The 24,941-nt window shown below is 33.8% G+C and overlaps 3 protein-coding genes across 3 annotated transcripts in view; 2 read left to right on the top strand and 1 right to left on the bottom strand.

Moving 5' to 3' along the window:
- Nucleotides 1-13,575, top strand: part of LOC125074586 (transferrin-like) — a 33,179-nt gene extending 19,604 nt beyond the window's left edge. The window contains exons 2-11 of the mRNA XM_047685935.1: nucleotides 4,040-4,148; nucleotides 4,559-4,686; nucleotides 5,758-5,909; nucleotides 6,166-6,310; nucleotides 8,423-8,577; nucleotides 9,435-9,571; nucleotides 9,888-10,094; nucleotides 11,631-11,828; nucleotides 12,086-12,498; nucleotides 13,068-13,575. Of these exons, the coding sequence (XP_047541891.1) occupies nucleotides 4,040-4,148; nucleotides 4,559-4,686; nucleotides 5,758-5,909; nucleotides 6,166-6,310; nucleotides 8,423-8,577; nucleotides 9,435-9,571; nucleotides 9,888-10,094; nucleotides 11,631-11,828; nucleotides 12,086-12,498; nucleotides 13,068-13,537 (2,114 nt within the window). The 3' untranslated portion in view covers nucleotides 13,538-13,575. The remainder of the gene's footprint in view (nucleotides 1-4,039; nucleotides 4,149-4,558; nucleotides 4,687-5,757; nucleotides 5,910-6,165; nucleotides 6,311-8,422; nucleotides 8,578-9,434; nucleotides 9,572-9,887; nucleotides 10,095-11,630; nucleotides 11,829-12,085; nucleotides 12,499-13,067) is intronic.
- Nucleotides 13,576-15,801: 2,226 nt separating this feature from the next.
- Nucleotides 15,802-17,609, top strand: LOC125074601 (BRCA1-associated RING domain protein 1-like). The gene has a single exon (XM_047685958.1). It carries the CDS (start codon nucleotides 15,891-15,893, stop codon nucleotides 17,505-17,507), a length of 1,617 nt encoding a protein of 538 aa, XP_047541914.1. The 5' UTR covers nucleotides 15,802-15,890; the 3' UTR covers nucleotides 17,508-17,609.
- Nucleotides 17,610-18,776: 1,167 nt separating this feature from the next.
- LOC125074652 (adrenodoxin) lies at nucleotides 18,777-24,558 on the bottom strand. The gene is made up of 3 exons (XM_047686031.1): nucleotides 24,259-24,558; nucleotides 20,278-20,457; nucleotides 18,777-19,270 (listed from the first exon to the last, which is right to left on the bottom strand). The coding sequence occupies exons 1-3, from the start codon at nucleotides 24,399-24,401 to the stop codon at nucleotides 19,114-19,116; spliced, it is 480 nt and encodes a 159-aa protein (XP_047541987.1). The 5' UTR covers nucleotides 24,402-24,558; the 3' UTR covers nucleotides 18,777-19,113.
- Nucleotides 24,559-24,941: the final 383 nt, after the last annotated feature.

Raw genomic sequence — 24,941 nt, 5'->3', positions numbered from 1 at the left:
GTTTAATTGAGCATTTTATTGAAACGATTTTATTATTAGTGACTTTAGAGATGAGTGTCATATTTATCTTGTGTAATTTACATAGTAGTTTAAACGCAGGCGTAAAGTCGTTTTTCGTGGCAGAAACATTTAATTTTTTAAGCTTTTTTATAAAAAAATAAAATTTCAAATTCCATGTTTTTTGGAAAATTATTCGTTTGAAAGTGTTTACTTAGGTATTTACCCTTAACTAGAAGTAAGGATAAGCTCATAACGCCAAGTCTTCCGACTACGAAAAGTCAAAAAATCCTTCTTGGGGCAAGGATAGATATTTTTAACTTTGGTGATTCATCAATTCAAAGCGTTCGTTAAAACCACACTTGTTTTGGTCCCATTTAAATATGAAGAAAAAATACCAAAGGGATAAGGAATGTTTTTTTTACATTAATTCATTTTTTATAATTTAAAGATCGGTATTTTTCAGAGTATTATTTGAAGTGAGTTTTATATTTCTTAATATTATTTTTAATGATGTTTTTTCTTTAAGATACCGTTGGACTCTCCTGGATTTGAACACAGAATCTTTGGTTAATACTCACGTGTGTTGAATACTGGGTTATCTTGACTTAGCAGTTGCCACACAAGGCTATTCTACCGCAATATTTTGTCATTGTATTTAGGTTTGAAGGGTGAGTGAGCCAATGTGACAAAAGCACAAGGAACATAACATAAGGATGTAAGGAATCTATACTAAGATTAAAATACGAATGTAACTTTATCCGCCTGTCTGTCACAGCTAAGATACTGATTCGATTTCGACGAAGTTTGATACGAAGGAAGCTTGAACAAGGACGGACATTACTTCACCTTTTGAAGAAATAATTTTGGGGAATAAAGGATAAACAAGTTCTTGAAGTTTTTTTATCACAGATTATTGAACAAGGACGGACATTATTTCACCTTATGAAAGAATAATATTGGGGAATAAAGGAAAAACCAGTTCTCGAAGATATTTTTATCACAGATTAATTTCCGAGCGTTTGATTTTAAAGTTGCGGTTCTGGTATTTGTTAATAAATCTCCAGCGTCAATATATGTAAGGCATTCTTACCACGGTGGTTAGTATTTGCCAGTTGGACCTAATATAAATATAAACATATCTTTTACAGTCATGACGGGCAAATACACCACGTGATGGTCAGTGGTCACTAGCACCCAAAGGCATTATCGCTGTAAGAAATATTAACAATTCCTTACATCGTCAATGCACCACCAACTTTGGGAACTAAGATGTTGTCTTTTTGTCTGTAGTTACACTGGCTCACTCACCCTTCAACAATACTATTGCTGTTTGACGGTAATATATCTGATGATTGGTACCTACCCAGACGGCCTCGCGCAGTCCTACCAGCAATACATAAACAATGTTATCCTGTTATTTCAATACATTGTTATGTTTAATGAGTTAGAAATATTCCATTAAATCTCAAACCGACTGTAAGGTTAAGTATATGTATGACTCATGTCTATAACCGATCGGCCGATGAATCTGGTGACAATGTTTGACGTAACACATTATCGAGTTCTGCATCGATACGATAGTTTATAAATTTATTGTTTGGAATATTCCTTTTCGTATCAGAAAAGACGGAGAGAAAGGCAGACGATGCGTTCGTAGCATTTTAGTAGAGCGACAAAAGCGAATACATCAGTCTTTTTGTTGAAAGTGCTATCCTTTAATGAGTAATACATTTACCCCTCCCATGTGTTTATTTGAACGCGGATAAACAAAAAAAAACCGGCCAACTCGAGTTGCGAGTGTCTAAATATCGCGGGTCTCGAAATACAGCCTGGTGATAGACAGACGGACGGGCAGACTGCGAAGATACTAATAGGGTCCCATTTTTATCCTTTGGGTACGAAACCCTAAAAATAGAGGAGAGTTTTGAGTGTGAAAAATGTGACAGTCACGCCTTACAGTTCCTAATATCCCCTGTACACACACACGTACACTTTTTGGGGAAAGCTTAAATAGTCTAAATCGGTTAGGATTTGGCATACATAAAAAGAAGTTCTATCGTTTTTCATTTTCGAAATAGCGTTTGCATCAATTTTTGTTATGATATTCTTGATACAAAATGCGTCACCAAATTTTACATTACACCGTGCATTTCTTGAAATACATTTTGTCTCTGAAACCTTCACGAGTTCGGTGTAATTTTATCACATACGCACCCAATAAAGCCACTGAAGCCTGGCTCGGATTCGAATCTGTTATGCCGTATATCGTTACAATATATCAATCATAATTCCTTTACAAAAAAAAGTCCAACACGATAGAATTATTTCCATTGTAAAAATATCGTTTATTTACTAAGCATTAAATGGTGATACCACAATACGGGGCGGGGCTGTTTCTGTGACGTCACAAAACTGGGTTTAAATAATTACACTGTAACATCAAGGCCTTCGAGTCTATCTTTAGTGTTTGTACGAATCTATTACATCTCGCTAATGATCAATAACAAAACTAGTATTTAATTAATTTTACATAATTACTTTACATAAAGAGCCGAGATGGCCCAGTGGTTAGAACGCGTGCATCTTAACCGATGATTTCGGGTTCAAACCCAGGCAGGCACCACTGAAATTTAATGTTCTCAATTTGTGTTTATAATTCTCGTGCTCGGCGGTGAAGGAAAAGATCGTGAGGAAACCTGCATGTGTCTAATTTCAACGAAATTCTGCCACATGTGAATCCACCAAACCGCATTGGAGCAGCGTGGCCGAATATGGTCCAAACCTTCTCCTCCAAGGGAGGGCATCGTCTCCTCAAAGGGAGACGATGCCTGAGCCCAGCTGTCATTTACAGCTGTTAATGTAAAAAAATGATGTTTAACTGTTTTTTAAATGAAAAAAAAAATTAACCCTTCACTTAGAACCAGCTATACTTTTTGATAAGTTATTTATTGTTTGAATAAAAAAATTAAGTGGTTGTCTTGCGTCAACCTTTAATTTAATATATTTTTTTTCTTTCGTATTTTAACTGTTCATTATCAACAATTTATTTTTTAATGCAAAAACGTATGTGTTATCTCAGAAGGCTGTATTAGAGTCGGTGCACCTAAACCTTCTACGTGTTTTCGTCCATTGATGAATACTGTCAGATAGTCAAGAACGACTTTGTTTAATAATATATAATCAGTACTAATTTGCAACCGCCGTAGATAAAATAAAGAATACTTGGTCTTTAGAATTATTATTTATTAAATCTTTATTGTACACTATTAACAATAAATATAGAAGTAAACTGGTATCACTTAGAGTGATCTGTTCCAGGTAAATAAAAAAAATATATCCCGCTGAGTTTCTTTCGCCGGTTCTTCTCAGGTCCGAGGTGCTAAATTCCGAACCGGTGGTAGATTTTTGACAATCAATAAGCAAGTGCAAACACTTCTAATTCAATTCAATTCTTAGTTTAATGGCTTTTAGTTGTGCCATAGGGCACAGATTATTTCGCCAATGTCACGTAGGATGGAGAAGACACGAATGAGATTGATCGGTATGGTTGAGATGCAAACACTTCTATATTGAATAAAGATTTTTGACTTTGACTTTTGTAACCTGTATGTATTTCGGAGTCGATGTAGAAAAAGTCCATTAGTTTTCTATGTTGTCTTGAGTCTGGGTGTTTGTGGTACCGTCGTTACGTCTGATTTTCCATAAAGAGCTTTAGCTACTTACATTGGGATCAGAGTACGAGATGTTGTCCAACATTGATTTATTTAAAAATCTTACATAGTATACTTACTAACTTACGTAACGATTTTACTTAAAAATAATATGTAATATATGCTCCATACATACCTAGTCTTATATACATATATACACATACATACAAATTATAAATACACATATTAATGTAGTTTTTCTTCCAATAAATAAGACGGACTTGCAAATAGTCATATCAACATAAATATATAGTTGATTTGACATTACGAGTACAAACGACACTTAAATTTTATCCATTGGTATTTAAGTGTTAATTTTTTTGTTTCAGTGCGAGTCTGTATCGTTGAAGGTCGAGGTCCTTTAAAACGCGGCGCCACATTTTGTCCACTTCTAGACGCCGAGGATTCTGGATTGGAATGCGTGTTGGGATCAGATCAGTGAGTTAGAGGTTTTTATTACTGACATCTTATCCTTTACTTTTTACGAGATATAATGGCTTATTTTCGAAGCGATTTTAAGCAATATAGCATTAATCCTTATCCAATTAAGTACCTTAAATACATTTTGCATTTATAGATCAATATGGCCCTTTACAGGTTGTAATTTAAATGGATATTTTCGAAGATATTACAGATTTAAAACGCAGGGACATAGCAGTTTGTATTGTCTAATGACAAAAGCTGTGAACGTTGTATATAAAGCATACGTATATTTTGGATTAGTATTGCACCCGTGCGAAGCATTATTATAGTCTAAGAATTTTTGATACTTATTTTCTTATATGGAATATTATTCAAGTAATATCAACATAACGATGGAGGAAGTTCAATAATTTCATTTTCTCTAGACTCGATTGCTTACGACGTATCAGCAAAGGCACGGTGGACTTCGGAGTGTTCAGCCCCGAAGACTTGATTGCAGCGCAGTGGGCTGACATAGACGTTCTCGTCACCAACGAACTCAGAAATCGACATCGTGAGTAAATAATTTATTCTTTTATCAAATATATAAACTGTTATTAATATTTTATTTATACAAGAATTATCAACATTAATTCCTTAATTACATTTAATTACCAATATGCATTAAAAATAGTTAATGTATAAATCTTGACCGCGTGGAATGGTGGCAGGAATGCTAGCAGCATTACCACGTTGAATCGCAATTCCGATTATCTGGGCAAAAAACGAACCAGCCCTCCTGCCACCAGTGGACGCAAAAAGGCGAGGTGTTATGCTTTTAATGAAACTTTTTGCACTACTAATCCAGGGTCGAAGAGTGTCAACAGCAAATGGGTCAAAAAAATTATTTGACCTATGACACGAATATTTGGATCGTTTTTTCGCTTCAGCTTTCTCTGTATGCTATTGTCGTCCTCACTCCTAACACGAGTTTTAAGCTTAATTAGAGGGGTTAATAGGAATATTAATAATTCCTTACAATGGGGTATTACTAGTATTGTTTAAAAAAAAATGCAGCCCCGTCTTAAACAAAGCGAATGTAACCGGACAAAGCTATCTTTCCCCATTAATATTTAAGAAGTCTTCTGTTGTTCCTCTACGATGTTCCGTGATCATCACTGAGGTGGACCCAAATGCAAGGCTCCTTTTTGCATCCCCAACACCAAGAAATTCAGAACCCTTGTACAATATGAGACACTCTATAGTAATATAATAAACGAGTACACGAACTTTTACATGGTAACCTAAGTTAGGTGGTTTATGACCAACGTCTCACTAAGACACATCCTGCTATAATATATGTGTTTTCTATATTTTGACTGACTTATAAATAGCCTAACTAATACCTCACAGTTTCCCCTCTTACACGCCGGTACTCTTATAATCCGAATGGATAATATCCAAAACGAAGAGTTCAGGCACAAGATTCTTTTCTTGCTTTTCGAGTCTCTGTCATACCTATTTCCAACATAGACTTCGGGCAAAAGCCAAAAATCTTTTAGTAATCCAAGCCTAGGTTTGAATTCAGGAACTCACGATTAAGGCTCTCATATTAAAGACCATAAAATGAATATATCCCTTTAAGGACCGTTCGAGCGCAGTGTAGTAGCGGTCGTCAATAATCGTATCCTGCCAGAGCACGAGTCCTCATTGGATGCAGTTCTGAGGAACAGCTCGCTTTGCCATCCAGGAGTGGGCGTGAACACCCTTCGGCCGCTATCTGATACGTTATCAGGGGTAAGTAAGGGTATAATTTTTGATGGAGTTCTTTAGAGATTTCGGCAATTAAATGTAAATATAAAATAATATTTATTCAAGTAGGCCTCGTCTTTGATTTGAATGATTATTTTGCAGAATATATACAAATGGCAAAAAATAAATCAAACAATTTGTCGGTTTTCTGGTTTAAACCGATTTTCTAATGTTTTTGTGATTGGCTACTAATAACTCATTGATACTCACAAAAACTAAACTTCCGCTAATTTGTTTCCAGTATCTGGAGTCGCTGATCATACCACGCGCCTGTGACCCAGAACTGACGCTGACGGAGAACAGACTCAAAGCAATTGGCGAGTTCTTCAATAGAGCTTGCAAAGCTGGACCCTGGGTCCCCGATCATGATGGAGATTTGGAGCTTAGTGAGTCAATTACTTTGGTTTTATTTATAGTATTTTGTCCAGACCCATCTAGGTTGGTACCAACACATGATATATTGCACCACTTAACAGTAATACTTGGTATTATTGTGTGTCCTTCCAGAGCTTATCTTTTGTTTCAACTACACAGTTTTTTGTGCACAATTGTGGTATGCGCTTGGAGTGGCCTGTGGAGTGATTTACGATGTAATGATGGCGTGCAGATGTTGTATGCGCTTGGAGTGGCTATCGAGTGGCTAGCGACATAACGACGTATGTGCTGCTACATATCTATAAGCACAAGGGACAAAACATCTAAGTTCCCAACTAAGGTGACGTGGGTTTTGAAATATCTCAGATTCTCGGCTCTATACTCTACAACTTAGTCTTCAACCCACTGCAGAAGTTTTCTGTTAGAAGAAACTCGAAACTCACGATAGGATACGAGCGTGAAATGACTATTCATTACAAAATGTTTACGATACACGTATCCAAATCGTGTGTCGCCGTAAATCATTAGTCAAAATTTCACGAGTTAGATACGAAGTGAATTCTCACAGAATAAGTTCATTTATGACATTTGAGTACGATGACATCATCTTATGTTTGTCTATGGGACATGCACTTATCCATCATCGTAACACTAAACAGTAATGTTGTGTACGGCTGTGTACCGGCTCTTATGTTTAAATTATTGATATATCCTAGATATATCTAGATAGAGCGTCGCCCTACAAAAGAACTAAAACGAGTAACTAACGTAACAAGTCAACATTATTATCTTGGTGTGCGTAACAAGTTTACTTGGTGGTAGGGCTTTGTGCAAGCCCGTCTGGATAGGTACCACCCACTCATCAGATATTCTACCGCCAAATAACAGTACTCTGTATTTTTGTGTTCCGGTTAAAAGGGTGAGTGAGCCAGTGTAATCACAGCCACAAGGGACATAACATCTTAGTTCCCAAGTTTGATGGCACATGGGTGATGTAAGGAATGATTAATATTTCTTACAGCGCCTTTGTCTGTGGGCGGTGGTGACTACTTACCCTCAGGTGGCCCATATGCTCGTCCGCCAACAAATGCCATAAAAAAAAGCTACGCTTGACACGCCAAACGTCATATTACTTTACGAGTATGCGTGTACTTAGTTGCCAGCTGGACACTCTTTTCAAGGCGTGCTCAGTTTTGACAGTATATCTAGATATAAGATAAATAAACCCTTGTACGTAATCGTGCAGATATAAGTGACCATCCAGACCAACCAAGGAATCAGGACTCCCAAAAGGAAAAACAAAACGGTTTCAAATTTATATCGTGATGCTGCCTGCTAAAATAACACAGCCGCACGAAAAAAAGCAAAATTTACAAATTAAAGATACACCAAAGGCATGGATTAAATTTTTTTTATGATATCAGTAGACGGACTGACAGATTGGCCACCTGATGGTAAGTGGTAATCACTGCCCATAGACAATAGCTCTGTAGGAAATTTTAATCATTTATTACATCTCCGATTGGCAACCAACCTTGGGAACTAACCATCCCTTGCACCGATAGTTTCATTGACTCGCTGACACTCATGAATATATAATGAGTGGTACCTACCCAGCCAGGCTCACACAAAACCCTACCACCACGTAACGTGTCTGTGGAGATATAAACAGTGGCGTAGCATAGGTCGCTAGCACCCGGTGCGGATTCCAAATTTGCCGCCCTCTCATTTTTGCAATCGTTATCGAGTTTGAAGTCGAAATAACGGGCGGTTTTCGACATTTTGGTAGTACGAGTAACACTTTTGACAGCTTTACGCATGTAAATTGACGTTTTCATTAATTTCTTATCGAGTTTGAACACACTTGATTTATTTAGGTGAGAGCAAGTGAAACTTTATTTTGAAAATTAACTTAATAGTTAATTTTCAAGCATCTGAGGCAAAAAATTTAATTTCCTTAAAAAAAGTTAAACCTCCGCTGCGCCGCCCCCGGCAAAGTGCCGCCCGGTGCGGAACGCACCCTAATGCTACCCCACTGGATATAAATATAACAATAAACAAAGTGTCTCTAGGAGAAGGGTTAACTTGGTCGTTAATTTTAAAGTTGGTAAATATTTGTCCAGAACGTAAGTACAGGTCTCTGTGCGCGGCGTGCGCGAGCCCCGACTGCAGCTCGGAGGACAAGTACTGGGGGCCCATCGGCGCGCTGCAGTGCCTCGCGGAGGGCGCGGGGGACGCCATGTGGGGGGAGCTGGACGACGTGCTCGCCTACTTCGGGGTCAGTTCCTACTTTATTATTTTTAATCCGCAGCATTTATAATTATAGCTATGTTTACAATTATGATCAACATATCAAATAAAGACAAATAAATTTAGGTACAAGAAAAATTAATACATATACAGTATTATATGACGACCTCATGGTTTTCATGGGGTTCGATTCCCGGCCGAGTCGATGCAGAAAAAGTTCATTAGTTTTCTACGTTGTCTTGGGTCTGGGTGTATGTGTTACCGTCGTTACTTCTGATTTTCCATAACACAAGTGCTTTAGCTACTTACATTGGGATCAGAGTAATGTATGTGATGTTGTCCAATATTTTTTATATGAATGAGCGTTATCAGTAACAATTATATCTTAAATATAAATTATATATATTAAACGTCGCAGAAACAAATCCGGAGCTTTCATGTTTTGTTTGGTCACCATCAGCTATAGACATCAGCGCTGTAAGAAATATTAACCATTCCTTACATCACCAATGCGCCACCAACCTTGGGAGCTAAGATGTTATCTCCCTTGTATTGTTACACTGGCTCACTCATCCTTTGAACCAGAACACAACAATTAGTACTGGTGTTTGGCGGTGGTATATCTGATGAGTGGGTGCTCCCAAACCAGACTTGTATAAAGCGTAAGTAGCCAGTGAACTCATCATTTATCTCATAGCTATGTAGATGCCAAATATAATTCCATATTCCACCAGCCAGTACTGCAGCAGAGTGATGGAAAAGGTCACATACCCATTTCTTAAGAAGCAAGTCTTTTCTCATAGGGATTAAAATACGTATAAGGCTTTGGAACTTTTTGTCATAAAAACAAATCATATGATTTGTCATGAATATAGTATTTTGTAGATAAACTCGACGTCGAAGTCCCCCGCGATGTCCCCCGAGGGCTTCTCGTTCCTGTGTCGCGACGGCTCGTACTCCCCGCTGGACGCGCCGCCCTGCACGTGGCTGCAGAGACCCTGGCCCGTCGTCATCGCCAAACGGTAACAACACTGCACAACACTGCCCCTCAATGGGCCCTCCTGGTATATTGGTGCACTAAAGGTGGCATCACACACACCTATTAAAACCGCTGCGGTACATTTACATGGAATCATTAATCTAATTGCTACTTGCATAATGTTTTGTCTGAACTCTTTCAAGTGGCATTGGATTTGCCCCATTATATCTAGAGAGAGCCTGTGTTTGCAAAGACACTTTGCACAATGATACGCCCTGTGCAGTTGGCAAAATCATTCAGGGTTCTGATCGGAATCATCCCAAAAATAAAATTAAACTATTTTTTATAACATTCAACAGAAAAGCAGTCCACGATGTTAGTAAATTGATCTCATCGCTAAAGGAAGAAGATCTCTTCAATAACCATTGGCGAGGAGCCCTAACAGCTCTCTTAGAGATACGCCAGGCCCCCACGCCGCTGAACCCGCCTCGAGTCCCCTTAGACTACTTAGCATCAGCGAAGGGCTTCAGAGAGGCGTACAGTCAAAGTGGATGCGATCCACCGAGGTGAGAATTTACATATATATAATTATCACAAAACTGTGTGTTTGTCGTTCAATATAAAAGGCTTTAAATCATAATATACTTTATTTAAGTAGGTTTTACAAGTAGATTATATTAAGAAGAACCGCCAAGAAATAGTAGTTACTCTTTTATAACTTTTGAGACATATTATGTTAACTCAATATTTTATATATAATATGTCCTGACTGAGGGTTAACATGTATTTGCTCCACGCGTTTTTGTCATCTATATAATCTTGTGTTTTATTTATGATAACGGTAGGCGGACGAGCAAATAGGTCACCTGATGGTAAGTACTGCCCATAGACAATGGCGCTGTAAGAAATATTAACCATTCCTTACATCATTAATGCGCCACCAACCTCGGGAACTAAGATGTTACGTCCCTTGTGCCTGTATTTACATTGGCTCACTCACCCTTCATACCGGAACACATCAATACTGAGTACTGCTGTTTGGCGGTAGAATATCTGATGAGTGGGTGGTACCTACCCAGACGGGCTTGCACAAAGCTCTACCACCAAGGAATGTGTTGAATAATATGCTTTATATATTAATGTTTTTTAACAAATGTTTTGAATTTATGTATTGGCAACATTGAAAGGTTATAAAAAGTTCTTATACTTTCCGTGCGAAACTGTGACGGATGTCATGAAAGTCAGTTGGTACACGGAATATTAAAAAAAAACATTATAGTATAGGGTAAAAAATTGATGTCAATTGTAAATATATTTAGAACTAGTTGTCGCCCGTGGCTAAGCTCGCGTTTTAAGGGTCGTCAGGTTAGGCTTAAAATTCCTTGTCCTTCCAAGGAGCTCAAGTTTGCTGTATACTAAATGTCATCAAATTCGGTTCAGTAGTTTCTCTGTGATGGAGCAATAAGATATATATCTTATAGTTAGTTATAACTATATAGTTAGAGGTACTTTTTCATTTATAATATTAGTATAGATTAATAACAAAATATATAATATTACTAGAAAAAAAATTAATGTCGAAAAAATTCGATCGGTATACGGTCTAGAATAAGGATTCTATCGAAACGAACCGGCTAGAAGCTTAGCAGTTACGGTTTTTCTTAAATAAAGAACGTTGTCAACTATTATTAGTACAATAAAAAGTAGGTAATTATCAGTTGGAAATTATGTGTTTGGTTAGTATCTATAAAAATTGTCAGTACGCCAAAGTGCTCTGTATTAGCCTTACTCTATTCTGGATACGTTTTTTTTTTAAAAAATATACGTTTCATGTGAATTAATAACGAAGCTAAAGAGTTAACAGCGATAATAAACTCGCTTATGGAAGACTCCCGGCTGTTACCAATAATGCAAAAAAAAAATTAGTTTTTTTTTTATTTCAAAGCGTGGTCTCGTTTTTGTGTTTTAAAAGTAGATGTGTTGTTTCATACTACTAGAAAATCTCCAAAAATCAAATTTTTCCTATAAAGAAATTGATCCTAAGCATTTGTATTTATTTCTTACGATAGATGTTCAAAATTAATTGAATATATTTTGTATAGACACATAACACTCTGCACGACGACATTACTGGAGAAGAATAAATGCGAATGGCTGAGTGAGGCGGGCGCGGTGTACGGTGTGAACCCGCCCTTACAGTGCATCCTGCGGGACGACCACGCGGCCTGCCTGCGCGCCGTGCACTCCCGGGAGAGCGACGTCAGTGTTGCCAGTGGAGACGCGATACCCACTGCTATGAGGTAAATATAAGTGTTAGAGTATAATGTAACAATTTTTATTGTAATTTTTTAAACGTTACGATAAATAAAATCATTCTATAATTTTTATATTATAAATTCTATTATTTCATTGCAATCATTATAATTTTTAAATTCATAGAAAAAATAAAAAACATGGCTGCCACTCCCCACGAATATTAAACTTAAAAAAATTAACATTCAAAAAAGTCTGTCTTTTTTTAACAATTTCTAGTCAAATATTCGTTAATTTTTTACAGAGATTTCAATTTACGTCCACTTCTATTCGAAGTCACTCCAATCGTCGAGAAGATGGACACAGTTTTGGCGTACGTGAGAGCCGACGCCATCATAAGCAACATGGCCGACTTGCGCGGGAAACGAGCCGCGTTCCCGCGCTACGACGGCGTCGCCTGGCATTCCGTTCTACGCTACATACAGAAGAAAGAAAAAATTAACTGCTACGACGCAACGTTCAATTACTTCAGTGAAATATGTGCTCCCGGTGTTGAAAAATACAATACGACCAGTGAAATTGTTGATAAGTTCACGAGTGCCTGTTACAAAGAGGACGGGAGGGTAACGGGCGGGGAAATGGCGGCGTTACGCGCGCTGGTCGAGGGGAGGAGCGACGTTGCTTTTATTAGCATGAAAACCTTCAAAATGTATCAGAGTGAGTATTTTTTTTAGTCACTGATATGTGGTCTGGCAAAAGGCTACCTGATGGTAAGTGGTCACCACCGCCAATTGCACCATGAGAAACTTTAACATACTAAATATTGCTGTTTAGCGGTAAAATATATGATGAATGAGTGAGTGCCCAAGGGACTTGCACAAAACCCTACCCGAAGTAGGAGCTGATTTAGTATTATAAAAGTAAAGCCGTGCAACAGACAAGTGTTCTATATATATATAACAAATATTTAGACCTTATTCCACCACGCTATTCCAGACAGAGACGGTGAATATACACGTGGCAAATATTTCTGACTATCTTTTCCGTCACCGCAGAACACGAAATGAATCAGACCGTATTAAGCAGAAATGTATTAAACCGAGTAAGGTCTAATTAAAGTTTTTAAAATTTAAAGGAGAAAATCTTTCTTATATTTATAAACACACAGAAATCATATTTTTTTGTTATAAAACTGAATCCGGCTCGAAGGACCAATACAAAAAAACTCGCACTATACTCGCAGTAAACATAATTTAATGTAACTAATTTAATGAATTTTGTTTCAGACAAACTAATTATGGAACCCTGGGCCAGCACCATCGTCGACATTATCTCAATATGCCCCGAAGAAAACACAAAATATTGTTACATATCTTGGTCAAACATTGGCCACATATTTGCCGCCAACAACATAACAGAAATGAGACGACACGAAATCATAACAGTTTTCACCAAACTCGACCAACTGTTTGGCAAACATCAACCATTCCACAGCGTCATGTTCACTATGTACGGTCAATTTAATCACCAACTCGACATATTGTTCCACAATAACACAAAGATACTCACCACCGAGAATATATTAAACATGCACCCGTACAGTTCTATGCCTTTGAATTTCGAACGAAGTTTTCTAAATAACACATCTGACAGCTGTCAGATTACAGATTTGGCGCCAAGTGCGGCTGCTTACAAAATGGCGCCAATGTTTTTACTTCTAATATCAGCTTTGCTCACTTACATATTAAGTAGTTAGCGTTTTTAAATTTAGAAAAATGTTACATAAATAGTAAAATAAATATATTTTTATAAGCAACTTGGTTTTATTTTTTGAAAGAAGAACACGTTTTATATTGTGGAGAATTTTGTTGCCATTGAATGTAACACCACGGGTATTGTGTTGTATGTATGTAGATACGATACAATCGAAGTTAAACAACCCATAAATTCAATTTTTTCATGTGATTTTATTTCACTTAACCTCTTTTTACCTTACCTACCTTTAGTTCCCAAGTTCCGATGACAACTTCGCCAACGATAAAAACGATATTTCTTACGAATAATAAATACCATAGAATAATAAATGTTTGGACCAATAATATTGCACAATTTTTTTTTATATATATATATAATTAAATTTAAGTATATATCGTCTTATGTGTTAATTTGATGGTGTCTATGTATTTAACAGTGTAGTCTATTTTGAGAGGAGATTAATAAAATTGTACCAACTTATAACGCTAATGAAACGTTCCCGAATCTATTTCGATCCTACCTTCGACTATTCCTCACAAAAATTAACCTCAGCTCAATCGTAATTGAGGATCAAGACTATTTGTTTATATCGACTACGATACTATAAATAAATTCCAATCCAACGTTAAAACCCTCTTTTGTCGACAAATTTTATACATTTTTTGTCGGATAGTCTAACGATTATAATAAATACGTATTTATAAACTATATTAAGAGATCAACCAGATTTAAGACTAATAATTGTGATGATTCCTTTACACATCTACCTGAATGTTTTCACTTCTCACGTCTGTCAGCGTATATTCATTACAATTAGAACCAATTTAAATTTAAGAACACATTTATTATAATTATACAGCAGTTTAAAAAAGTTTTTTTTTAGTTAGTATTTAGCTACTTTTTTCCCCATTCTACATCACCAGTATATTGTAATAATAAATTATTTTTATTTTATGATTCAATACAATAAAATTGCTGGTAGGAAACTAATAAAATAAAAATTTATAATATTCAAGAAATCAACTAACATATGCGTTTTTAATCTGTATAAAATGTTATTCAGTAATGCGTATTATCACTGTTTGTATCATGAGGATGAACTGGTGGTGGTTATGAATATCACCCTTTATTCACATATTATACTCAATTTTTTTGGCTGTGTTACGGTTTTGAATGAGTGAGCCATTGTAACTACAAGCAAAAGGGTCATAAATACTTAGTTTCCAAAGTTCATTGTTAAATAAAACTAAATATTTTGTGAATACTTAAAACGTTTACCTGGTGCTGATTTTAATATTGGACAAAAACAGCAAAAAAAATCACATTTGTTGTATATTTTAAGTGCCTACCTGTTATCATTTATTGATATCGAGCAAAAATAAGCAAAAAATGGCGCTTTTTATATGGGTGCCTTTTTTAAATTATATTTAAGCCTTTTATATTTAAATATTTATTTTATTGTTATAACGGCAACAGTAATACATAATTTGTGAAAACATCAACTGTCTATCTATCGCGGTTATTGATATACAACCTGGTGATAGACAGACGGATAGACGGCTAAGTTTTTACCCTTTGGGTACGGAACCCTAAAAAATTACTTCCCCGAGACGTAAACGTGATGTTACAAATTTGTCTTTATTTTTAGTTTTAATACAAGGTTTGTTTCTATCAAATACTAAATATTGTTGTACTTGCTAATATTTACTTTTTTTTTATTTAAACTGAGCAATATGCTCAACGTAAGAATTGAAATAGGGTAGAAGTAATTACAAGCATTTTGTTTTTGATTTTAAAAAGTGATAAAACTTAAATAATTTTAAATAAATTAGGAAATAAATGTATTTTCCTGTTAAAAATGAATGCTTAGTTCGAAAGAAGGTTAACTTCGAAGGAGAGAGAGACCTTGCCTGTTAGAAAGGCAATCTGTCTCTTTACTTTTTAGCGAAGTATATATCAGTAATAATATTTATTCCCTAGCATACATAGTCCTATCCTATAGGTTAAGAGGTTTAAATATTTTTTACTGCAGTTCGAAAGAAAATTTAATGCGGTATTTACAAATATTGATATACTTATTTACCAAAGATTTCGTTACTAAAAAGTTTTTACTCTTGCGTTAAAAGATGAAGATAATCTTTCAAAATTACAATAAAAACTTTTAAGTTTCATGGTTTTTTTTTTTACTTTTTTCTGTTATTTTGCTATGCTTTAAGTTTGATGTGTCAATACCATTCAAGTTTGACTTTGACAGACATTGAAAAATAATGTCAAATCAAGTTTTCGCGGCGGAAAGTTTCATTTTATAAATATTAAATACATATATACTTTCTCCTAAACTTTTAACACATAAAATGTCTACAGAAAAACTTAATAAGTTCTTAAAAGCATTAGACGCGGTCACGCTAGACTACACGTGTGGTTTTTGTTCAGAATTATGCAAAGATCCTGTTACTTTAAGTACGTGTTTTCACTTGATATGTTCGGAACATTTTAATAGCTTAAGAAATTGTCCCACATGTAATATACCCCTCGCCGGTTGTACGACGTTCACAGATGATCGTTTGGACGCATGTATTAACTCCACTAAAGAACTCAGCAATATATTCGAAAGCTTTCGAAACAAGAATGTGTTACAGACCACAAAAGGCGAGAGTTCCAATGGTACTAGTAAAAAACGCGCCATTAAAGAAAAAGCCCACAGTATTGAGATTAGTGATAAAGAAAACAAAAAAACAGTAAAGTCAAATACAAATATGACCGCCTCAGAAAAATCAAAAAAGCCAGAAAATAAAAATGACAATTTAAACTCTACATTATTGTCATCCGCTAGTTCTAGAGTCAATAAAGGTACGGAAAAGAGAAATAACAAAGGAGAAACTGCACTACACGTAGCTTGTCGTTTAGGCAAGGTTGATACCGTTATAGAACTACTGAAGCAAGGTGCTAACACAAACACTAAAGACCATGCAGGCTGGACCCCTTTGCATGAAGTTGTACAAAATGGTCGATTAGATTTGGTGAGAATCTTGTTACAATATAATACGCTTATTGATGTCCCAGGTCAAGGCAACGAAACGCCCCTGCATGAAGCTGTAAGATACAATCACGCAGAAATTGCAGAGGAATTAGTTAAAAATGGTGCAAATATAAAAAGCAGAAATAGTAAAGGGGAAACACCAATAGAGCTAGCATCAGAAGACATGAAAAGAGCCCTCACGGATGCTGCTGACAATATTATTCAGACTCAAGGTGCTAACGTAACAATTATTTCAGAGTTACATGCAGAATTAGACTTTGAAGATATAAGGGTCCTCTGTGTATCACAATTCCGTACCATACACAATAAACTAAAGATATTATCGAAACATCATTCAAATCTTCATATTGAGGCAAAACTCGTTAAAAAAGTCACTCATTTAATAGTAGACACTGAAGATGATGGTATATGTACATCTAGCTTAGATATTTTACAAGGAATTGTTAGTGGATTGTGGATCATATCCGCTCAATGGATAACTAAATCGACAGAAACTAATTTGGAGCCGTTTAATGATTATGAGGTCAAAGGGGTCGGGAATAGCTCCTACTTAGGTCCGAAAAATTCTCGATACAACAAATATAAACAGCTACCAGGAATATTCAACGGCTGCCATTTCTATTTACACAATTTCAACACAAAGTATGAAATTTCCAAATCGATTGTTCTCACTAAAGCAATATTAACTAAACTAATCATCGATGCTGGTGGTGTAGTGTTACGACGTGTACCGAACCCAGAATTAATACCAGATGCAGAGAAATTAGTGCCATATCATGCGAAAAAAGATGGAAAACTTGTTAATTGCTCTCATTACATCATTTTCAAGGACATTTATGAGCCAATGTACAATATGGCTCACTTTAAGGCACTACCCATCGGCTGGTTAATCGAATGTATAGAAAAATATGAGTTATGTGAACCTTGGTGAAACATACATATATAGAAACATATATTTAAATCTTCTTTGAGCTGGATATTATGATGATAGAAATATATAACTTATAGTCAGAAAAAAAAATGATTTTATCAAAAAAACATTCATATAAATAAATTATGCTCTGTATTTAGAACATAAAATTATAATTTTTCAATTTGATTGTAATCTGTTTTTTCTAAACCAATAAATAATTCGTTATAATAGCTATTTTTTTTTAATTTTGTTAACCCCACATTGGCAGATCCAGGATTGTCATTTGGTAGAGACTTGACCTCACTTAGAGTAGGTTTTAGAATGACAAGTAAGATATTTGATTGGAACGAAGTTACTTTCATTGTATTAAACATGTTTTAAAACCGCAAAATTAATTAACAATGTTTGAATGTTTGTTTGATTGTTTTTATACATTAATTTATAACAATAAATAAGTTTTCATAATATTATTTAAGGCTGTATACAATAGAAAGAAAAATGGTGGGAAAGGTCGCCTGTATGGGGCACGGTTGTACCTTACGTGACGATTTCTGCTTGTCTGTCAGTTGACTATAAGCCACGTAATGAAATTCGTTCCAAAAAGCACACATTTTATTCTTTTGCTTTAGTTATTCGAGTTTTTTTGAAGGAAAGGTAATGCCATATATAATTTTAATTAGCTACGTGTATTTTAAGATTTATCGGTAATGAAGGTGTTATATGTATATCCACCCTTTAACGCAACTTTTTGTAAAAGCCCGCCAAAAATGTACATACCTTTCCACAGATAACAAAATACAAATGTTGATCATCAGTCGATTAACAAATTCATCATTCGATTCCAGTAAACATAAATAATAATAATTATTTGAAATATACGGTAATTAAAACTAATTTTTCTAAAATATTTTATATTAATTTGCATATCGTGTTCCTTTCTATTTTTTAAAGTTGGGACTTATGATAGTGTTACCATATTCAAAATACTTTATTTGTTCAAACTGAAGCCTCATTTTATCTAGAAAGCCCTTTGTTTCAATTATTAATTTTATTCATCATTGTGTGGCCTTCAGTTATCTTTTTAAATTATCATAGCCCTTTAAGGCCATGTTAAATGATATAGCGATAAAAAAATGTGTAAAATTTTGTAATAATTTATTCTAAGTTGATTAATTATGTAAACATAACATTATGAAAAGGAATCTTATACTAAAACCTAATACTTCAGGTTAACATTAAAAGACAATTCAACAGTGCTAATTATTTAACAGATTATAAAAATACTATTTTATCTATACAGATAATTTTTCTATTTTTTTTTTTTTAAATTAATGACAATGTCTTTATAAATATCATAAATTGAGGTAATATTAGTTAATCTCTATTATTTATCTAATTGGATATTTTATCGTGTATTGAAAACCTCCTAGTGTTGCTAACGTAAAAAAATATATACTATTAGCTGCGTAAATAGATAGATAACCCAACCCTTAAAACCTTGTATAAAAATTGGACACTAATACATATGTTTTTTAGCTTTTATACTTATTTGCCCAAAACGGTATTATTATTATCTAGATTTTTTACAGCGTCATTGATTTAGTAGTCTAAATGTGGAACGTCATCAGCTTCTGGCGTCGTTGACGCTCTCTGGCACTTTGACCTCGAGACCGTCAAGTTCTTTGGTCAAGGTTACTTGGCAACCTAACCTCGACGTGTCTGTTAATCCATACGCTAAATCTAACATATCTCTCTCTTCGTCACCCGCCTCTTCAGCTAATCTGAAACAGTAAATATATTCAGTACAATATTGCGAAAATTCCACGAAACTCTATGGATATTTTTCTAGTTTAAACAAAAAAATAAAATCAAAATATACTTTATTCAAGTAGGCTTTTAAAAGCACTTTTGAATAGTCATTTTACTAACTATATTAAGTGAAGCTACCACCGGTTCGAAATGTAGATTCTACGGAGAAGAACCGGCAAGAAATACTGTAGTTATAATTTTTCAACATTAAAAATAAAAAGTAATGTTAGCCTAATACAATTATATACGTATATCATATATCCTGCCCGGAAGTCAGCGAGTATTACACCAACGCCTTTGTATCATATACAAATATATTTGGATAATTTTGCTTATAAGGTTTCATATTCTAGATTGGGGTAATAAAACAAAAAAAAGGTATTAAGATGGAAAAATAACTAGTAAGCCCGACTTTTGAAATTGTTAGTCTCACTATATAGAATGGCCTCGGAAATAACGCAAAGCATTTATAACTTACCTCGTACCTCTTGAACTCTTACCGGTTAAACCTCCCATCGGATTGTGGGAGTGGGGTAATTCTAGGAATGAGTGCACTTTACTTACTATTAGAAACAAATCATACTAGATATCGTTCGCGGCTTCATTCGCGTTTTAGGGCTTGGTCGTCAGGTGTGAGCTATAAAAAGTAGCCTAAGCCCTTTCTTGGAGTTCAAGCTTAATTCATATCAAATTTCATCAAATTCGGTTCGGTGGCTCGGCCGTGACAGACAAACATCAGAAATAGTTACTTATAATATTATAGTACAGAAGTATAAAAAGTAGTAAGTAAAGTTTGTCTATGTCTTAATCTCATTGTCTTTGATTATATAGAATATAAAATATTTGTCATTACACCAGAAAGCTATGTTCTATGTTTGGGGACTGTAGTAATAATCAATGTGTAATTAGTAACTAAACGATAATTACACACTGGCTTTTTACAACAAGAGAGTTGAGAATATAAGTAATAAAGTCTCACCTGTCGAAGTCTTCCTGCTTAAACACAACGTGACAAGTGGAACACGTCACGGTACCCTCACACGCTCCATACCCGTCTATATCGAGGTCATTATTTACGACCACGTCTAGCAGGGTGTCACCAACTTTTCCTTCAGCCTCTAATTTTCTTCCGTCGTAGAGGTTAAACGTCACTTTGACCCTGGAATTGGATTTTTTTTTTATACTTTGGTAATAATATGTAATTAGTAGCACAAGACTGAACTGTATTGGGCTGCGCTTCAAAAATCATCCTTGTAATAAATAAACTAGTACACGAAATACATTTTTATTATTTGTTTAATTTTATTAACACTATAATTCTTAGTTTGATATAAAATCAAAACAGCCATAAATCTCCAATTTATATGAAATCGGTGACAGTCATTTTATTTATAATTTTACGCGGGAAAATTCTTGTACTAATTTCAAAGCAATAGAAATGATTTTGTTTACATGAACTGGGCTTTTGAAGTATCATTCCATTTCATCGTTTATAATAAATTATTTAATACGAAATTGAGCGCAATCAAGTACCTATATAAAGTTTTTAATTAATTAATGCTGTTGCTACATTTTTTGAAGCGGGCAATATTAAAAAAAAAAAAATTGGCGGGAAAGTTAAGCTCTCTTCTGGATACGCTGGAACCGCGGAACCGGGAACATTGTTCTAACATTATCATACATTACTGAATTGTTTTACATTAATTGTTTAACTTAACCAATAAAGAAAAACGTTATTAATTAATTTCGAGATTGACACATGTATGTACCTACTCATAAAAATACACCGTACAAATAACTATCAACAATTAAAGTCTACCTGTTTTGTCAATCCATTAAATTGTGCAAATTCTGTAATGTCCGATAATTTCCTATATAATTTTTTACGAATTCACTCGGTAATACCGAGTTGGTAGCATATTATAATTATAGTTTTGGTAGCATAACATAACATATGCATTGCTACCGAACATGTGTCGATTAACGCGTAATAAATACACGAAAATATGCTAGGTAAAGTTATTTTTCTTAGTCTTTAAAATGTGCTATTATTGATACTAACTATTTATTGCTCAAATGCATTCGTTTTGGGCTTTAAAAACATTAGTATAATAAGTAACTAAAATTTATGGAAAGCATGTTAAGAGCGGACTAAATTTATCGCAGCTTCGCACAGATAACATATACTAGTGGGTCTCCCGCGAAACTTCGCGTTTATTTAAAATATTTTTTAGAAATTTCGAAACCTATGCCAGGTTTCATTTATATTTCAATTCAATTCCTAGTTTAATGGCTTTTAGTTGTGCCACAGGGCACAGATTATTCATTTAGATTTAATTTCATTTTAAACTGCAAGTCACTCATCTATGTACATTTAGCGCCAAAATTATGAAACCTTATTTAAATGAAATTTTTAATGTCAAATAGTATACATCAGTTACGTTAAAATTGGAGTTTGTCGAAAACAATTTATATTAATTTTGTTTACGGTTTTCACTTTTTATCTTATACAGCCGTATAAGATAAAAAACCGCTTTCTAAAATTAATTCTTTTATAATTCGTAACAATTTAGTAAAATGCCATCAATAATCCTCTTTATTTTTCTGCACATCTATGGTGGAACTTTTAAAAATGAGACCATAACCAATTTTTTATATGCTGCTCCCCCACTGGGACAAAAGTCGCAATTAATATATAAGAATGATATGTTAAGAACATGTGCCTTTCAATTTAATTTATAATTTAATAAATATGATTATCATATAAAAATTTTAAAATAGTGGCTGTTTCGGAGTTCGCTATTTGTTTTAATTTTTTCAATGTCATGATTTTAGTTTTGTCGAAATTCAGAATGAATTTATTAATTGTTACCCAATCAACAATATTTATTAAAGTTTTATAAAGGCAAATCTTTTCAAAAAAATTATTCATCACCTACATAGTTTAGGCATTTTTTTTTTTAATATTTAGAATAATTTATCGCTTTTTGTGAAAACTGTATCATAATACGGTTGAGTGGTTTAAAAGTTAGCATTGATACAGAAAGCGAATTTGTGTTACACTATTTATAGAATTGATAAACTTCGAATTTGAATTAAATGATAGCCTATCAGTTATTCCTTATATAATATTGTGTCTGACGAAACTAGTAGGTCAATGTCATAATTCGCAAAACATCACAAATTACATACATACAAACACACATAGGGGTGTATTTCCCTGTGGTGGGTGGCAGGATTCATATTTGATTAAAAACATAAAATCCCAAATTAAAAAGTTGCCTGTGTATGATGAGCCTTAAACTAATCTTATATTAATGAAAACTCAAAATAGAATGCTTTCGGCTAGCCCACCTGAATAAGTACATTACATCACATACTCTATTCCAACTATAATAGGAAAAAAGCCAAATAAAAAACATTTGACGCAAAATCATTGGTTGAGAGCTTGATTAATCTATGATATTCACTTCGGATTTGCGAAAAAATAGCGTGTTGAACATTGACAAAACAGTTATCAGAATTTTGGATGTAAAATTAAAGTGAAAATAAGTACATAGTTAAGTGTAATAGTGTTGTATTATAAATAAAAATATATCCTACTTCCATTGAAATAGGCTATAGGTAACACCTACTCATCACATATCCAAATACTTAACAGCAATACTTAGTTAGACACAAGGGATATGACACTTTAATTCCCGAGGTTTGTAACACATGATGATGTAAGGGGTAAGTCAAATTTCTTACATTACCAATGTCTATAGATGGCGGTTACTTCTTACCATTTGCCCAATTTGTCTGTCTACCATAACATCAAGTAATTAATTGATGTCTAAACATCTTAACTTTACACAGTAAATAAGCTTTCGAGCATAAGACATCGAGTTTGAGAGGAGATTTTGACATGATATGATATGATTGAAATTTTTAACCATATCAATACATAATTTCAAATTATTTGTTAAAAAAAACATTGATAAATAAAGAATATTATTCAACACAAGATTACAAAAATGTTGAGCAAATACTTGTTGATTTTGAAGCTGGATATATTATATATAATTGTATTTAACTAACATAATGTATCTCAAATGTTGGAAAAGAGTAACTACCGAATTTCAAGCCGGTTCTACTCAGTAGAATCTACCATCAGGCAGGTACCTTAACACAATATAGTTTTGTAAAATGACGATAAAAAGTTGTAAAAAACAACTTGAACAAAGTACATTATGATTTTGATTTGGAGATCGATATATAACTTGTTTACACATCAATTCTCATGACTATCTTGTATAATTCCTTGTTTTATTTACTTTTCAATTTAGTTTATGACTTCTTTTCATCAAATTATGTTATGTGAGGAGACTATAGTAAAGCAATTTAGTAGATCTTATTTTTATATAGTTGAAATATAATTTTGATTGTGTGTAATACTTTTATGTTAAAGTAGGAAAAATTAATTAAGTTCATTCAGATATAAACTAGTTTACGTAATTTAAGAGATTTTCATTAAAGTTCAACTTCAAAGAAACAAACTATAAATACTATTGACATAACAGGCTTTAGCAAAAAATTACTAGTTTTATGACTTAACCTTATTTTAGTGACTGATCTACAAAGATAATTTTATAAATATTTATTATTTTGAGTTTACTTTATAAATAATATAATATTAAGTGTTTATGGGTATGTGAATAATTACTAATAATTAATTTAATTTAAATGCAATTGTGATAAGAGTTTTATCATTGGTTATGGTGATAAAATACTTTAATTGAGACTCAAAATAAATAATACTTGCCACTTCAATTTTATCATAAGGTACAATAAATTATATAAAGATAATGATAAAAATATAAAGATGATTGTAATGAAAATAATTTTAAAATTTAATTATCGAATCACAAAAACAACATTGATGATGATTTTATCGAAACAGTGATCAGTGAGCACTTACTTTTCATCTTTTAACGCGAGTCTGGTTGTTGATAAGGGTAACACACTTCTGTAATTACCGAAAGTCGTAACAACACCGTTATATGTCCGTAAATAAGATGTTCTTGATTTAAAGAAAGTTATCAAAATGTTTTTGTAAAACATCTTTTGAGCGATGTTTAGCGCACTCTTGTACACACTATGGCGAAAGAAAAGATATGAATAATTTATACGCGTCCGCGACGGCTAAATTTTATGATAATGCAACTACGATAGCTTTTAAATATTTTTACCTGACCCTGAAATTGCAACATGAATAGGTTAGTTTTGGTTTCGTTTTACGTTATCTTTCTGTCACAACTTAAGTCAAATAGTTAAAAATACAATAACTTTTTTATTCTAACTATTTTATACATTCATTTATCATACTTAATATATATTTTTTAATTTTTTTTCCATGCCAGTAGAGATTTTCATATTATTTACAGAAAAATCTTTCTAAATAATATAATAACGGTAGGAATGCAAATAAATGGAATCTCATATTTATATTGTCACGATTGTCGTCTGTCAAACTGTTTTATGTTTCACGCAATATTAATTACATTCATGTTCATCTAAAGCAACAAGAAATGGGGTTGTATTTAAAAAGTATCTCCTGTTTTTAGGATATCATAAATTGAAAGATAAATTTATAAACTCGTT

This window comes from Vanessa atalanta, chromosome 28, assembly GCF_905147765.1.
Source record: "Vanessa atalanta chromosome 28, ilVanAtal1.2, whole genome shotgun sequence".
NCBI lineage: Eukaryota > Metazoa > Arthropoda > Insecta > Lepidoptera > Nymphalidae > Vanessa > Vanessa atalanta.
The sequence above is the reverse complement of the archived record's forward strand: the minus strand, read 5'-3'. Positions and strand labels throughout refer to the sequence as shown.

What these genes read in the sequence shown, in the direction of transcription:
- LOC125074601 (XM_047685958.1), top strand. Translation starts at nt 15,891, where the DNA reads ATGTCTACAGAAAAACTTAATAAGTTCTTAAAAGCATTAGACGCGGTC.
- LOC125074652 (XM_047686031.1), bottom strand. Translation starts at nt 24,401, where the DNA reads ATGTTTTACAAAAACATTTTGATAACTTTCTTTAAATCAAGAACATCT. An exon ending in CTCGCGTTAAAAGATGAAAA is followed by an intron (nt 20,458 to 24,258) that starts GTAAGTGCTCAC and finishes ATCCAATTCCAG; the next exon opens with GGTCAAAGTGACGTTTAACC. An exon ending in AAGCAGGAAGACTTCGACAG is followed by an intron (nt 19,271 to 20,277) that starts GTGAGACTTTAT and finishes TTACTGTTTCAG; the next exon opens with ATTAGCTGAAGAGGCGGGTG.